Below are 16,616 nucleotides of genomic sequence, written 5' to 3' on the forward strand. Positions count from 1 at the left end.
CTGAATTTGCAGACGTAACCGGTTCGTAATTCTGTACAGATTTCATAAAACAGTTACAATTGTTTTTTTTGCAAGGTTGAGTGTCAGACCGTGAGGAAATATGATACAACATGGTCTGAGACGTTTCTATTACTTCCAAAGGGGGCAGCCAGGGGTCGTGTCACACAAGCAAGTCTTTGAAAGGGCAGCTTATTGTTTTCCGGCGGCTGCAAAGTGTCAGAAAGTCTTATCTCTGCGACTCCAATGAGCCGTCTCTATCTGACGCCCCTCATGTTTCTGCAGTCCAAGCATATTCTGAAGAGAGGAAATGGGGGGTTCGTTGGTGTGGAAACCACAGACGCATCAGTACCCCCCCCCCCCCCCCCCCCCCCCGTCACAAGTCATCCATGCCGCAACTCCTTTGAGGAGTCAACTGGGCCCCCGAGCCCTAAAGGAAGCACACAGGTCCGACCTCGAGGTGAAATCGTGCAGCGGGCTCTGCGGTCGGCAGGTTGAACACGTCCACTATGGGGAGCAAGTTTGGGTCCGGGCTCTGGAAGATGAAACTAGTCTGATGCCAGCGCCCATCTTTAATCTGAAAGTCACAATCGCATTATGTCATAACTTGCTTTATGTTGAGGACAAAATAACACCGTAGATCAGTGATCCTCACTATTTTTTTCACAAGAGCCACATTGGCAGAGCAAAATCAAGGGAAGAGCCATTTCTACGCCAACATACTAAAGTCCCCTTTTGCAAATATGCATTTCTACATATAAAACATCCCACAAAAAAAGGAACAACACAGCCAATACATTTTCAATTAAGTCCATATTTACCTTAATACTGGGATGAGCGGAAGCTGGCATGCATGTCTGTGACTTTCTTCATGTTGTATTTGTAGTTTGTTGTTGTACTCATAGTGAGACATTTAAGCTGAGCATGCTTTTTGTGCTGATTTTTGCCCTTTTTTAATTAAAAACCGATCCATTGTGCCTGCATCTCGCACTGGCTAAAGGAGCTAGTGTAAACTGCGGTCAAGTGTGACGGTGGTTTAAGCGGGCTGCGTTGCCAGGTTTAACAGAGCCCCCTTTAGGAAACACCATTAAGCCTTAATTAATACTTAATAAAAATACTTAATACTACAAAAACGCAAACTTAATAAAAATACTTAATACTGTGCAGTATTCACTGTGTGTTATTTGAAAAAATTATTGTTATTGTTACCATATTGTTATAAGCAACTATGCGAGTGCGAGCCAATCAGAGCTTAAGGAGCTGCATGAGTATCTCTGCTGTAGACACTTCTCCCCCTTTTCTGTCTTCAAACGAGCAGTGGACACAAATTGAATTTTATTTGTGTGGAAAAACACTATCAAAGAGCACCTTAAATGCACCAATCATCCAGGATAATCCACAGGCCTGACCTTAACAATCTTCCTTAGAGTCAGTGGTTTCTCTGGAAGAGACCAGTTCTGAGGCCTGTGGATCATCCAGAGGCTATTTATAGAAAGAATGCTGTTTACTTTTTTAATGCCATGAGCACTTGAAACAAAATTCCATTGATTGTGACTTTATTACTTTGGAGAGGAAACATTTCAGAGAATTATTTTGGGACATAAGCGTTTCCGTATGAGGAGCTAATCATACATTTTCTATTTTTGGGCATTTTGACTTAAAAAGAAAAAAAAAACTGTTGTTTTATTTCTTGAAGTTTACAGATTAAATAAACAAGATTTTGGCTAACTAGGACTGATTTTAGTTCTACGTATGCTGCACAGAGGCAGGTCTGGTTGACATGTACACAGACGGTTTTAAAGCTGCCAAACCTACAGGCATCTTTCATCTTCTTTATTTTATAGCTAAAAGCAAAACAGTTGTCGGGCACATTGCTGAAGAACCACCTCATGGAACCAAAACCCACCAAAACTTTCCAGTTTTCCCTGACTAGACATGAACTTTGCAGAGTTTCTCAGTATCTTTACACTGGAGCGAGTTTTACAAAATGCATGTTTTTCAGTTTCCCAAAAATCTCAACTTCTCAGTAAGAAAGCATATGTGTTTTCAAAATGCGCACATTTGAAACCAGAGCACTGAGAATTGTTAAAGATCTGCAGATAGTAAGAGTAAAAGAGCGTACCCAGCAGTCATCCCGGGGTATGAGCGGCTCCAGGAGGTCTCCTGCCCGAATCTTCTCCCCTGACCAAGCCTTGAAGCTCACAGCGCCGGAGGAAGGTTGCAGAGAGGGTCCTGTCGCCCACACAGGTGTGTTGAGGCAGTGAATGGTGATGTGCTGCACGGCCTCGGTGCTCAAAAGGTGGATGAAGTTCATCTGGATGCGACCCACACCGACCTCCAACTGTGGAGCGAGTGGATTTTTGCCAAGTTTGTTTTCAACAATGAACATTTTATAAACCGTTTAAGGTTGTGTGGTTAAGTAATTCGCTGTGTAACATCCTAAAATGGAAGAAGTGGCAGTAACTGTAAAAAGATCCGAATAGTGGATTTTACATCCTTTGGTAGTGCTTCTTTGGCTCGACTGCATTCTGGTCGTACTTAAAAACAGGCTTCTTCTTTCAAGTCCACAAATGATGGTGCACTATATCAAATGTAATCATTCAGCACAGATTTATACATTTATCACAATTTAGGTGTGCTTTCATGAGCTTATCTAGAATCATTCCTGATGTAAACACTACTAACAATAATAAAAAATAAAAAAAAAAATCGACGTTTTTGTGATAGAAAAAGTTTGGTAATTGAATCCAGGCTTCAGTTGAGCTATCAAACTCAGTGGGTTACATCTGGATCACAGATTGTGTCTTAAGTATGACTGTCTATTCTTCATCAATTTGCAGTTTGCACAAGAAATGGGTCAGCCCATATATGTTATCGTGTGCAATCTGATGTTTAGTAGGAATATCTTGAGGATAAAATATAACTCCAAAGGATAAAAGGCAGATTAGGTCCAGAGGTTTACTTGCCAAGTATGCATGCCTTTGATGGCGGAGGAACAAATGGGATGCTTTTAGATTGACTTCTGGAATGATCCATCCAAATAGTGCTAAGGTTTAATGTATGAAGCCAGGAAATGAGCAGCTTTTCTCTTTTATCTGTCACGAGTTACTTTATGCACTCACATGACCTATCTTAAACTCTAAGCTTCTCTACTTCTTAAGAAATCCTTGTTACGACACCATGAGAACATTTTCCACAAGGACACAAGCAATCTTGGATTTATTAATCCCCTATCAGCGTAGTATCCTCACGCAGTAATTCTGTCCGCATCCGAGTGATAGGTATTTACATTTTTCTGTCCGTTTCATCTAGCTGCGTTACGGGGACATAAATGGAGATTCAAACCTTGGAAACCGTGATAGGCTTCAGGCAAGTCTGTCCTCCACCAGTGAAGTTACATGTCACCTCGATGCTGTCGGCCCTGCAGCCGAGGTTTGGATCAATCCTGTAAGTGCCTGCCACAGAGATGCGAGAGAGGAGGAAATGAGTCCGGTTAACCAAAACGGAGACGACGAATGCACAAAACGTATGGACCCCTTAATATGTCACCTCACCATCGCACATCCGCTGCTCACAGTTGTAGAGGTCTCGGCAGATTCGGGCAGGATTGTCACGGGTTCCCAGCGGGTTCCTCAGACTCTGGATCAGCGAGCTAAGATGCTGCAGGGTCTTCAAGATCTCTGAGCCCTGGTCTAACATGGGCAGGTCCATGCTCTGGTAATTCTGGTTGGAACGTGAGCATGTTTTAGCATAAGGTTTTCGGTCCAAGCCTTCAATTGCTTGCTCATAGCATATCATTGTCACTAGTGTGTTCTATGCTACTGTAATACTGCAAGTTTAGTTGGGCATAATGTAAAGTTTTACTATGAACTGACCGCTTGCCTCAGTGCAGCATGGGAATCGAAGATCTCAAAAGCAGCACCAAGAGCTTCATTTCTCTGCCAGCAGAAGACCTTTTAGTTTAGTTTGTACTTTGACATTAAAAAAGTCCATATAATGAAATTAGGAGAATCATACTTACGAGTAAAAAGGCAGAACTGGGAAGGCCCTTGAAAGCAATTGGAGAAACATAGTTTTATTAGATTAATTTTCCCCTTTCTGCATTTCTGTTGCAGCAGTCAGTGTGGCAGGCACTGAAAACCTCAGTCTGCACTGGTGCTGGAGTTCAATTCACACTCAATATGCAGATAAGCAAAGAAAAAGTAATGAATGCACAGGAACTGAGGCACGGATGTACGAGAAATTAATCATGTTAAATGCAAAAAAGGAGAGCCGTTAGCTATCGTCTATTGTATTAGATTACAGAGGGGAAAAAAGATGGACTAACAAGAAAGATTATTCCCCCAAATAACACAAAGTAATTACAGTTCGACTAGAGTGTTGAACTTGTGTGGACTCAAGTGGATTTTTATCTCTTGAATGATTTTCCATCAGCCTTTAAAATGTGCCCATTTCCTCACATCCACGAAGAAACCAGGAGTTTGTCATAATTAACCACAAGAGGGGGGTGTGTGAATTATACCATTTGTACACTTCAACACCCGTGAACAAACAGTAGCATCAAAACTGTGGCCTGTCAGTGTGGCACAATCAGACTGGCAACTGCAAGACTATAAATCATACAAAGAAAGACCCCAAATGATTTCCCTCTTCAATACGCTGTTTATCTGAGGAGCAACATACTCTGCTCCACATTGCTGGAGAATGTTGGAAGCCTATTTGTATTTTTGGAGAGTTTTGTGGCCTATTACTAAAGTATATTTCAAGTTTTAATTTGAGTGTATTCACAGTCAAATGAAAGGAGTTCAGAAATTATCTTTTTTTTTTGGAAATATAGAGTGCAGTTTTTTCAAGGGACCAAAACTACATTCACAATGGACAGCTGAGCGTTCTACCTTCAACATTTTAGCACCTATAAAGCAGGGAAAGGTGTGGTGTTAATGCCAAGTGTGATAACTGCATTTGGAAAGTGTTGCTGTGAAATCCACAAAGTGGATCAAAGGAGTTCGCACTGCCAGTGAAGCAAATCGTCCTTAGGCGTAAAAAAAACAAAACAAATCTATCAGAGAGATAATGTGAATATTAAGAGAGGCAAGATCAATCTACATCCAACCAGGTGAAGGTCACCTTAAAGGATGTTCGCAAATACCTCTCAGAGTCTACCAAGAGGAGACTTCATATGCAAAACCTGTGCATTCCGCACTCTAAAGAATAGAAAGGCCAGATTTGACTGTCGGATTAGATTCAGCCAAGTGCAGCAAAGTTTACTGAACAGCAACTAGCAGTGCAGATGGATCCAAAACGCAGTGAAAGGAACAATGATTAAAAAAGCTAAACTTCTGGGCCAGTCATCTGAGCTGCATTCCACTTGCTGAAGACAAAACTAGAGAGATGCTGATTCACAGACAAGGACTAAAGACAGCTGCAGGAAAAGCCTGGCAGAGTATCACAGAGCAGGAAACCCATTCAGGTTCCGCGCTTCAGACAGTCATTCGTCTGCAAAGGACTCTTTACAAAATATCAAAACTGACCATTTTATTTATGGCTACGTTTACTAAAACTCCACCACTTACTTCCGGCAGTTAGGATACAAATACCCTCAAATTAAAGCCAAGAATCTGCAGTTTTAGTCTATATTCATTATGTAACTGTGACATGACTAATGCTTTCCAAACATTAGTGGATTTATGAGGAAGATTAATCTGTTTCATGTGGAAAATGAGCAAAAAAGAAAAAGAACTCACTGGTGGTCCAGGTGGTCCTCGAGGACCAGGAAATCCCTGAAAAATTCCAGCGCCACAGGTTAAGCTTTTATATAAGATTATATAATTCAGTCATCATTTCTCATACTGCGTAAGGAATAATGATGCAGATGTGAATTATTACTCACTCTTGGTCCTTGCAACCCCTGAAAGAGATCAAAGAAAACCCAATCAATTTAAAAAAAAAGAGAGAATTAGAGCAGAGCAGATAGATTATTCATTAGGCAAAGCATAAAGAAATTTGCTACCAGTTCACATTTTTATCTACCGGTACTGTATTTTGCTACTGAATTGCTTCTTTAGCCTCTTTCTAAGTTTCCACTAAGAAATCTTGTTTCTATTCTTCAAATCCTATTTTCCAACATCAATGTGAATCAATGTGAATGTTGCCATTTTAAGAGTGAGTCTGTGAATGTGTACCAGTGCTCAACAAGCTTGCTTAAAAAGCTTGAGATGAGCAAGCAGCCAACATTTATCACACTGACAGGATTTCCGCCGCTGCTAAGTGTCACTGTGAGTGTAACGACAAACAGCGGAACACAATGGGAAATGAAAATTGCTGAGGGGCAAAGGAGGCTGAGTGTTGTGCTGTCTTCATACTAAGAGCCCTATTCTGTGCTCACAGTACAGACAGACAAGGATTCATCAAAATAGCGACACGCACCGTCTCCCCCCGACTTCCTTTGTCACCCTGGGGTCCCTGATGGAGAGAAAGAAGACAGACAATCCCCTCCATCACTGCCAAAAAACAGAGAGGAGTCACATAAAGCTTGGCAGATGGGATGAAAGATGGGGTACATACCGGTTGACCGCTGGGCCCAATAATGCCAATGGGACCCAAAGTTCCGTCCACACCCTGGAAAGCAGAGACATCTCAGTGACTGAGGACACATATGATGGAGCATCTGATGAGGCCACATTTTAATTTTAATGGGAAGGTTGCAGTTTGTAGAAATTCAGGTCACCAGCATAGGCTGAAATAGTGCACAGAGTTGCCAAACTGCCATTAATCTTCATTTTACCATCAAACCTCGTGGTCCTTTTGGTCCCTGTATTCCTGCTGAGCCAATGTCTCCTGGGGGCCCCTTAGAAACACATAAAGAAATGTTAGTGCAAAACGCAGGTTTAAGGTTAAACCAGAATAAAGTCACCAGAGATCTGTGTCAACCTATTTTGGGGAGAGGCCGAAGAGACGTCTCCAGCTGCGGTTCATGTTCTGTAGACAGTTGCAGACGTGAACTATGTAGAAACCTTGTTTTTACACTGACAAAGAGAAATGTTCCTGAAAGAATAACTACATTGTTTTTTTTCTGTATCTGTCTGTTTAACTTCTCCAATCTGCTGTGTTTGTTTCCCCCAGATAAGTGTGTAACCAGCATCCCACCTAGGAATTAAACCGCCAAAGAAAATGTGCCAAACCGTGTCACGTTACCAGTGTGAACACACTTCATCCTCACACCTCACTACTCCAAATGAAAATGCAGAATGCCACATCTTGCGACTGTGTACACGGTAGCTCCCAGAACTCTGCTGGCATGGACTCACCAAACATGAAGAGTTTATTTTATTTTATTTCACAGGGGAGTTTTCAATGGACGCAGACCAAAACGCGTCAGGATTTTCTTTAACCTTTTAACTTTAGCCTGGTTTTACAGAGCACCACGCAATGTGTTTCTCTTCCAACCATTAACACACGTGCACTGACAGAGGCAGAGACACCATGAGAGGGACTAGCCTCCCATCAGCAGCATATTTGTCATGAAATTTGACTTTACAGAGAAAATCACCACATGATGAAATGTATGTTAAAATCGAGTTTAGAATTCCCCCGGATGGTGTTGGATGTGTTAAGTTCTTTCTAACATTCATTCGTCTGGGTAAAAATGACGCGTTGTTACCCTTTAATATACTTTAATATACTATAATCATTTTTTAATACGGCTGTAAATGTAAATTGGTAGCAGCACTGTGTTTTGGGAAAAATCTTAGCCACAATAGTAGCAGAACAAAAACAGAAACAACCTCTTTATTCTCTCTTTTTTCTAGAATAATAAACAGCATTGTTTTAGGATTTCAAAAGCTTACATTTTCATCTCTCACTTTAATCCCACCGTTTCTGAATACTAACGTGCACTCTTGAGGTTTTTGAATTAAAGCCTTAGACTAATAAAGCCAGCCGTGTTTCCTCAGCTGGTTATGATCTACCAACGGTGCTCCAAGGAGAACAAACTAAAGGGTAGAGCAGATGTCATCTTCGGGCATGTTACAGTAATCTTTGCCAAGACAATAAAATGTTATGTACCCCCTGGCAATTTTAGATTGTCTAAACTTTACACAAAAGCTAAGTTAAACCTATAAATCAACTGTCAGGTCTTTCAGGACTGACAACTGGAAGGGTGGAACTTTGCTTGTGAATGAAGATTATATGGAAACTCACCTTTGGTCCAAACCAGCCGAACACTCCAGGGAATCCTTGTTCACCACTATCCCCCTGATAAAAACAGAGAGGGGAAAGTGTGGTGATCACTACAAACGTTAACATGTCAGAGGTCGACAACCTGCTGCTCTTCAGCGGCTCTCTGTAGCTTTGACATGGAAACAGATCATGGTTATTTTTGTTTATTGGTTTTCGTTGTGCACTGCTAAATCTTTTCACAGGGAACACTTCTGCATTTTTATAATAAAATTTTTTCGAAATTTCGAAATAAAAAAAGATTTCATATCTCGTCCACTACAGTATGCGCTGTACCCCACCTCTGGGCACTTCCCTGTAGGTGGCTAATGTGCAATTCTGACCATCTGTTACATTACAATTCCAAGAGGTTTTTTTGCATTACGCTAATTTCAGAAATGCATCATAAACAATAGTTTTTGTATATAGAGTATTACTATATATAAAGTTCTATAAAATGTGTTATCTTTATTTTATGGGTCAATAGGGTTTGTGACTGCAGAGTAATTCTATTTGTTGTGGTGCGGGGGCAACTGTGGCTCCTTTGTAAATAAAGGTTGCAGACACCTGCTCTGTGTGAAAAGAGCTTTGGATTGTTGGGAAGAAAAAAAAAATCGGAGTTTACTTGTTGTCCTTTTGCTCCCAGATCTCCTTGTTTTCCTGGCAACCCCATTCCACCTACGGAGCCTCTTTTCCCGGCTGGACCAACCTGACCTGGCAGACCTCTCTCACCCTGAGGAAACATGCATCAACATCTTCCTCACATCCACTCCACAACATCTGCTCAGGCACCCGAGACAACCCCGTTGAAGCGAGTAATGCTGCACGCTGCTGGTTGGTGACCCATCACGGGCTTCCGACCAGTGGTCACTGCTAATTGCCTTGCAAGAAGGAAACTCGACTGCTCCAGCCTAGTGGTACAGGGTTGGAGCTTTTTCACTCCGGTGGCCCATGAAACCCATTTACATTACAAAGTTAGAAAGTTTTCTAAAATACAACAAAAACTTCAAACGGAAATGTGTTCTGACAGCAGACAAAAACAAGCACAAATCTTGAATCTAATTGAGAACAGACACAGATTCTGCTAACAAATTCCTCATTTCCCAAACAATTTAAAAGTGCAATTTTAAAGTAAGGGTGATGTCACAAAACTGTAACTAAACATGCCTGTTTTCTGATTTTTCTCACAGTAAATTCTAAATGTAATGAGGTTGGTCCGTGAAGACACAGTGAATAATTTATTTTGTTCTTTACTCTGTTAAACAGAGGTTCATTAACTAGCTATAGATAAGCTTTGCTGCATTTTAGAAAAAGAACTTGGGAATGTTTAAGTGTAAAGGTGAGTGCGTCTCACCTTGGGACCAAAGGAGCCTTGACTTCCTGGGAGCCCTGTCACACCCTTTTCACCCTGCAGCCCAGGTTTTCCAGGTGAACCCACTTTTCCATCCTCTCCTTGCTCCCCCTAAACACAGAACACAGTTAATGATGTTTGTGGAACAGTCTGGAGACAGAAATAAAACAAAGTGCAAATATAATTCTGTTTAAAATAAAGGTACAAAAAAATATTTTCAAAAAAATATTTTTAAACAAGTACATGGAAGAGGAAGTATGTTAACGGAGGACGATGAGGGATAAATATATGAATAGAATAGGGTTAATTGTTATATTGTAATTTAATTAGTATATGATATACATGGTATATATATATATATATTCATATTTACATTTATATTTACAAGGATATGTGTGTAGTATATATTTATTTTTGTGATTACATATTTATTTAGATATTTAGGAAGTGTATATATGGCATATATTTATATAGGTGTATTGTAGTTAGGATATTTACAAACTGAAGAGTAGTTAAAAAGGGGTGGTAAACTAAAGAAGTATTGTACTTCTTCCCATTCCTTTTTTCGAACAATGTGTGGTGTTTTGTTATGTATTAGCACTTTATGTGATTGAATTTTTTTTATTTTTATTTTTTTTTTATTTCTCTTTTTCTTTCTTTTGTATGTACAAATAGTTACATACATTTTCTTTTGTATACATGTTCGAAAATAAAAATCAATCAATCAATGATATTAAGCAGAGCTGTTTTTCTTTTCTGTCATCGGAGCGAGCGCCACTGACAGTGTGTTCACCTTGACTCCTCTACTTCCGTCTTCGCCAGGCAGGCCATCCGTTCCAGGTGGACCCTCAAGTCCTTCCCTGCCCGTGACCCCGCGGGGGCCGTGCAGGCCCTCTGGACCCTTGAGAAAGACAATCAGAAATCTTAATGCCAAAGCTGGCTTTAGTTTTAAGCAGAAACACAATCTGACAGCGGCTGTACTGTTAGAGAAGAAATGCCTCCAACTCACCGGTGGTCCTTTGCTCCCAGATGCCCCTACTGCCCCTGTTTTTCCTTTCAGGCCCTGAAGCATAAAGAGTTCTTGTTCCACATTTCTGACATAGTGGCATAAATGAAAAAAAAGTGCATACTCTCACACATAGAGAATCATACAGCTATTTATTCATGTCCTTACTTGATCACCTTTGGATCCTTTCAGCCCTGGGAGTCCCATTGGCCCAGGATGGCCCTGAAACGATCATTACTGATTGATTTAAAGATTGCTGGTTTTTATCAGAAGATTTTTAATACTGAGCCAAAAAAGGTTGAGTTTTAAAATTTTAGGAGAAATAAAGTTGATACCTACAGGAAGCCCTGGGGCGCCAGCCTCACCTCTTGGTCCATCCACGCCTGTTTGGCCCTGAGAAATGCATTGAATTTTCTGCATTTTAGCATCTGTTTTACCAGAATATTACTATGCCCAGTATGTAAAACAAGAAAATTGCTTGAGGGGAGGGTTTATTTTCTCCACTTACAATGTGTCCAGGGTCACCCGGCTCTCCTCTCTCACCTCTGTGTCCAGGGGGACCCTGGGTTCACGTGGGAATAAACAACAGTTCAGCAATGCAGAACGCTGCCGGCAAACATCACACAAAACTATGGGACATGTATGAAACTCACTCTGTCACCTTGGGGACCTGGAAGACCCTCTACCTTGCTGTCGTCTCCCTGTTCTCCCTAAAGAAGCAATACAGAAACAAACAACCAGAATCAAAGGTTACACCCGGTGCTCGGTGAGGAGGCGATGTGTGTTTGGCACGTTTGCTCAAAATACATGCCCTGCTCGCTTAATATAAATGGCAAATCATTACACAAGCTATTACCCACAACGACCCCATTTCACATAAACAAAGCCAGTGTTTGCTCCAGGGTTTTTTTTATGGGATTCATTAAACAATAGCCACAGATGTTTGTATAGTTTAAATAGTAATGTTCTGCACATGTGTCACATTGAATGAATAAAGAAAGAGCCCAACACTGAATCTAAAAGAAAAATGGATAATTAGTGATGAACAGGGGCCAAAGAAAGTTTATAATTGCTTGGATGAAAAACAACACTTGGAAGCTTTTGGGATTTAAACATAAGTGATTTGGATCTGTATCTACCTGCAGCCTAGTTTCAAGCCACAATTATCCAGCACTAAATTGACAACAATACATTTTGCAATGACCTGTGTAATAGCATGATATTGATTTAATCTGTGCACAAACACAGCCATTATATTGAGGATACGGGCAATGAGAAAACAACAAATATCCACCTCCAGATGGCTTCTGTCCAGGGACAAAAAAAATGCAAATGAGTGTATGACTAAACTCCGGTGCAGCGTGTTACATTATACAGCTCTCCTGTCAAACAAACACTAATCATGTGGTTAATATCTACAAAATTAGGAGCAGAGGAGTCCAGGAGCCTGGCTAATTATATACATTCGATGGTGCCAACCTAATTGGGTGTGTCCAAGTTCAGATCATTGATCAAATTAGGGATAACTTTGGGAAAATTGCAAGGACACCTAGGCAGACAAAGGAAAACGCTAATTAGGGACACAACTCAAGTCCCACTGCATCTAAAAAAGTGACTATGTGCCCTGAAGGCAGTGTGCTACATGACAGGCCCCCAGAGCTCATTAGACACAATCAAACTGCTGACAGCTGTTCGGGACAGCAAATAAAGAGTGGGGAATGATGTACCTTTTCGCCTTTTGGCCCAGGAGGTCCAAGAGGGCCCTGTGGTCCCATGTGACCCTGAAACAGGAAAATGACTGTGAATGCGCATCATTCCAGGACAGAAGTCTCTAAGCCTTTCACTCCACTCTACTTTGAGACTTATCCAACCCTTTTAGAATCACGTAAATCAGATGCGTCCTCAGACACATAGGAATGCAGCATGTGTCATTGACCACCTCTTCGTCTTCAGCTGCCATGAAGACAGACGTTTTTAAATTAAGAAAACTTTTGGTTACGTGTGTCAAAAACCTCATTAAAATCTAATCCTAACTCTGCAAGGATTGACTTCTCACCTGTAATCGAAGTCACGTGAAAGACACTCCTTTGATCTTTCTAACACTGTAAACTCCTGCTAAATCAAAGTGTTCAGATATGCATGAGATCAAAACACAAATTCATCAACATCAGAAGAGGAGCACTATAATAAAATACTGTAAAAGTCTTGATCCATCCCTCATTTCTTCATATTTTGCTTCCATTGAGCCTGACGTCCTTGTAATCTTTTAAAGTGTTATTGAACAATTGTTCTACAGGATGTTTTTGAAGGTCTTTCAAAGTTCGGCCTTGGACACTGCCTGCTTTGTCACTCATTTACAGTCCAGTCCTCGTACCTGACCATTTACAGAGGAATGTGTTTTTTTTTAAGTTCGTTATTGAATTTAACACTGATCTATGTCAGTCATTCAAGCATAAAAAAAGCCTCCGAGCTCAAGGGAGTCTTGTGTCTACACATAACAGACAATTTAGCAAAGAGCCTGCTCTAAACTGTATCTTCAGGCACTTTTCTTCTAGCAGCCTGTCAGAAATACACACAGTTTGTTCCCATTTCTGCATCTAGAAAAAAGATTAAACAGTTTGACAGACATAAAATTATATTTTTGCACCACCTAAATGATTGCTAAATTCAAGGAAACTGGACAAGTGAAAGTAAAAGAAATAGACCTAACTACAGCCACAATATCTGAAAGTAATGTCCTTAAGAAATCTGGCAGACTCCAGCAGAGACCTGCCCCAGGACCTGAGCGATGCATCTGGACCTTCAGTAGATCCATCTACTGTTCACTGAAGCCTCATCTGAAATGGTCTCCATGGAAGGGTGGCTGTCAAGAAGCCATTCTTAAGGAAGGGAAACAGGGAGATACGGCTGAGTTATGCCAAATGACACGAGAAGTGGACTGAAAACCAGTGGCAGCAGGTCTGATGGAGGGATGAATCCTCCCCAGAGACCCGACCTCCACATTACTGAAGCAGTGTGGGATCATCTTTACAGAGAACAAAACAAAAGGCAGCCGACATCCAAAGAAGAGCTTTGGGATGTCCTTCAAGAAGCCTGGAGATATATTCCTGAAGACTCCTTAAAGAAATGACAGAAAGCTTGTCTGAGAGGATTCAGGCTGTGCTGGAAAATAAAGGTGCTCAGACCAAATATTGACTTTCAAAGGTTGATCACTTTACAGAATTTCCAGGACTTAAATGATTTCAATGAAGAAGTACTTACCTCATAACCTGCTATGCCTGGATCACCTTGTTGGCCCATTCTACCAGGAGCACCCTGTGGAAACACGTATGAAAATAACAAACCCATAGACACTATATAATTGTTTACTTCCTCTGACAGGAACATACCACAGGCCCGATGGTTCCTCTTGCTCCCTTCTGTCCAACAAACCCAGGCTGTCCCTGCTCACCGACTGGTCCAGTTTCACCTACATGGCCTTGCTGACCTTTGCTCCCCTGGAGAAAAGGCCACCAATGAGCAGGCACGTACAAACAGATGCCCAAACAGATGTGGAATATGACAACTCAAACATTTAATTGCTAAACTCTATTTGAAAAGAAACTTAAATGCTGTTCTCAAGGAGGTCACTGACCTACCGGTTTGTTTACAGCTGCAGCAAAGAAATATTCAACTCCGCGTTCAAGGTAGCAAACTGACAGACACCCGAAAATGAAAGGTGTGCTTTGCACCAATCAAGTGAGCTGACAAACCTTTTCGCCTGGCTTGCCTCTTTCTCCAATTTTCCCTGGTTTACCCTCCTGACCCTGGAAACAGAAAATCAAAGGGAGCATTAAGTGGAAAAAAAGTGCTGTCTTTGTTAGAAGTGAAAGAAATTAGAGGGTGGCTGCTCAGACACTTACCCTGACCCCCACAAGTCCAAGAGGCCCGGGTGGTCCTTCCTTTCCTTTCAGACCAATTTCACCTCTGTCCCCTTTGCCGCCCTCTGGACCGGCATCCCCCTTTTCACCCTGGGAAAGAATAGCACAAGCCTAATCGAAAAGGGTGACACTCCTGAGTTAAACTGCAATGACAAGAAACCTTACATAGTCTTATAGCATTGCTGTGCTTTTACTACGATTCAAGGTTGAATAGAATCATTGTACAACAGAAGATGTGCAACAAAATTACAAGTGTAGACTCAGAAGGCCACGTTGAAAAAAAAAAAACTTCCATGTAAATGAAAGCAAATGCCTGCCGTGATAGGGCATCTGCTGCAACAAAAGCATGGCCACTTAGACAAATTTGCTCAAAAGAACAGCTAACAAGTCCTCACCTAATGAGCACGGAAGTCTTCCTGTGGTAAACTGTTATCATCTGCGAGTCTCAGAAAGTCTCACCAGAGGAAAGCGTCGCTGGTTTCAAACACAATCTTGAGCTTAATGCATTGTTCACAGGCCGCTAAAAGAATCCCAGACAGCGGGGATGCGAGCCATATCACTGGCTCTAAACAAAAGTCTGCAGCATTCTGAACTACCGCTGAAGTTTCCACAGTGACAGCTCAGGCGTGTAAACAAAGAGTTACAGTAGCTGAGCCAGAATGACATAAAAGCATGACTTATTTATTAGTTAGACCCAGCAAGCGGAGAATTGGAGATAGTTCCAAGACGAAACATGAGAATGTGACTTGACATGTTGTTCGAGGTGTTTATGCTCCCAGAGCATCACATGTCATAAGAAAGTAGGCCACAGCATGTTCTGATGCAATTTTACTGCGAGAAATTGTCAGTCCGTCTAACTCTTCAAAGTATGCAATATTCTTCGAAGAAGACCAACATGTCATGCAACCTTGAGGTAAATATAAAAGATGCTTTGTCTGCGTGAAGTCATCAGAAATACAATCAACAACTACAAAGTAGGAGAGCATGTAAATAATGTGAAAGACTGAACCAAAAACTGAGCTCTGAGACCAACACGGGGGCAAAAAAGGAACATTAAGACAACTAAGACAGCAGGGTTGTCAAAGCCTGACACCGTAAGCCTGCTGTCAGATAAAGTTTGGAAGAAAAAGGACAACACACTCGCTCGCCTTTTTTTGCTTTTGCTGAATTCCTGGATGCCATGAGGATCATTGTGATGTTTTTTTAATCTCATACAAGCAAGAAAAACTGCATGCTGCTTTTTTTGGCACATCCCGATTGAACTAAATACATAAAGGGTCTGTCCTCAGATATTTTGTAGTTAAACTTATTTGTGGAAAACAATCCAATCCCCACAGAGCTAATTTATCTGAGCTGTCCAACCACATCACAAACATTTAGGCTTTTCTTATCATAGCTAATGTAATATTTCCCTGCCTCCATTCACTGAGCCCCCCTGGGGAGGCCCGTCTCGCACTTTGAAAACCTCTGCGGGAGATGACAAAAGTAGCGATGATGCCTACAAAGAGTGTTTTGAAATCATAATTTAGTCCATTTGTTTTTAAACAAACTTCGTATTTCCTTTTCACAATGCTATTACACGGATGTCCCGCGACTTCTTATCTTTTCCATCTGAAATGTTTGTACATGAAATGTGCTATACAAATAAATTTGATTTGATTTGATTTTGATTTGAAATAAAACGAAAACAGGTCTCCATACAAAAGCATATGTGCAAGCAAAGCACATAAACGCGTTAGTGTGATCCATTCTAATGGCTTCACACGCGTGTGCATTGCTGAAATGTTGCGTTGCAGCTGCATGTGTGTTTTCACACTGCTGACCTTTCGGCTGCCACGCTGCTCCCTGCACAATCTTTCAGCGTAGCGCTTCCGCCACTAACAGCCAGAAATATCCAAAGTTTTGTGTAAACCGTGTTTATATGATTCAAAAAGACTTGACATCATTTAAAATGACCCACGTGGAATTACTACAGTCAAAAGTGAATCATCATCATGACAGGCATAAATGTGCTTTGACATATCAGTGACAGACTGTGCTCACACTGAAACTACAGTGGAAGATGAGTCATTATTGAATTGAGGTCTACAGCATGAGCAACACGAACCGCTTCCCTGACACATACCTC

General features: G+C 41.2%; 1 protein-coding gene across 2 annotated transcripts in view; it reads right to left on the minus strand.

Annotated features, from left to right (window-relative positions):
* Positions 1-370: 370 nt before the first annotated feature.
* col27a1b (collagen, type XXVII, alpha 1b) overlaps positions 371-16,616 on the minus strand; it is a 60,869-nt gene continuing 44,623 nt past the window's right edge. For both annotated transcript variants that reach the window (XM_075467417.1, XM_075467418.1), the window contains 25 exons: positions 14,471-14,578; positions 14,321-14,374; positions 13,958-14,065; positions 13,830-13,883; positions 12,296-12,349; positions 11,222-11,278; positions 11,077-11,130; positions 10,908-10,961; positions 10,737-10,790; positions 10,572-10,625; positions 10,356-10,463; positions 9,566-9,673; positions 8,837-8,944; positions 8,197-8,250; positions 6,782-6,844; positions 6,562-6,615; positions 6,424-6,459; positions 5,888-5,905; positions 5,742-5,777; positions 4,019-4,045; positions 3,873-3,935; positions 3,552-3,720; positions 3,343-3,452; positions 2,120-2,338; positions 371-574 (listed from right to left, as the gene is read on the minus strand). In XM_075467417.1, coding sequence (XP_075323532.1) covers positions 428-574; positions 2,120-2,338; positions 3,343-3,452; positions 3,552-3,720; positions 3,873-3,935; positions 4,019-4,045; positions 5,742-5,777; positions 5,888-5,905; positions 6,424-6,459; positions 6,562-6,615; positions 6,782-6,844; positions 8,197-8,250; positions 8,837-8,944; positions 9,566-9,673; positions 10,356-10,463; positions 10,572-10,625; positions 10,737-10,790; positions 10,908-10,961; positions 11,077-11,130; positions 11,222-11,278; positions 12,296-12,349; positions 13,830-13,883; positions 13,958-14,065; positions 14,321-14,374; positions 14,471-14,578 — 1,971 coding nt within the window. In that variant the 3' untranslated portion in view covers positions 371-427. The remainder of the gene's footprint in view (positions 575-2,119; positions 2,339-3,342; positions 3,453-3,551; positions 3,721-3,872; positions 3,936-4,018; positions 4,046-5,741; positions 5,778-5,887; positions 5,906-6,423; positions 6,460-6,561; positions 6,616-6,781; positions 6,845-8,196; positions 8,251-8,836; positions 8,945-9,565; positions 9,674-10,355; positions 10,464-10,571; positions 10,626-10,736; positions 10,791-10,907; positions 10,962-11,076; positions 11,131-11,221; positions 11,279-12,295; positions 12,350-13,829; positions 13,884-13,957; positions 14,066-14,320; positions 14,375-14,470; positions 14,579-16,616) is intronic.

The sequence above is a fragment of the Odontesthes bonariensis genome, chromosome 6 (genome assembly GCF_027942865.1).
Source record: "Odontesthes bonariensis isolate fOdoBon6 chromosome 6, fOdoBon6.hap1, whole genome shotgun sequence".
NCBI lineage: Eukaryota > Metazoa > Chordata > Actinopteri > Atheriniformes > Atherinopsidae > Odontesthes > Odontesthes bonariensis.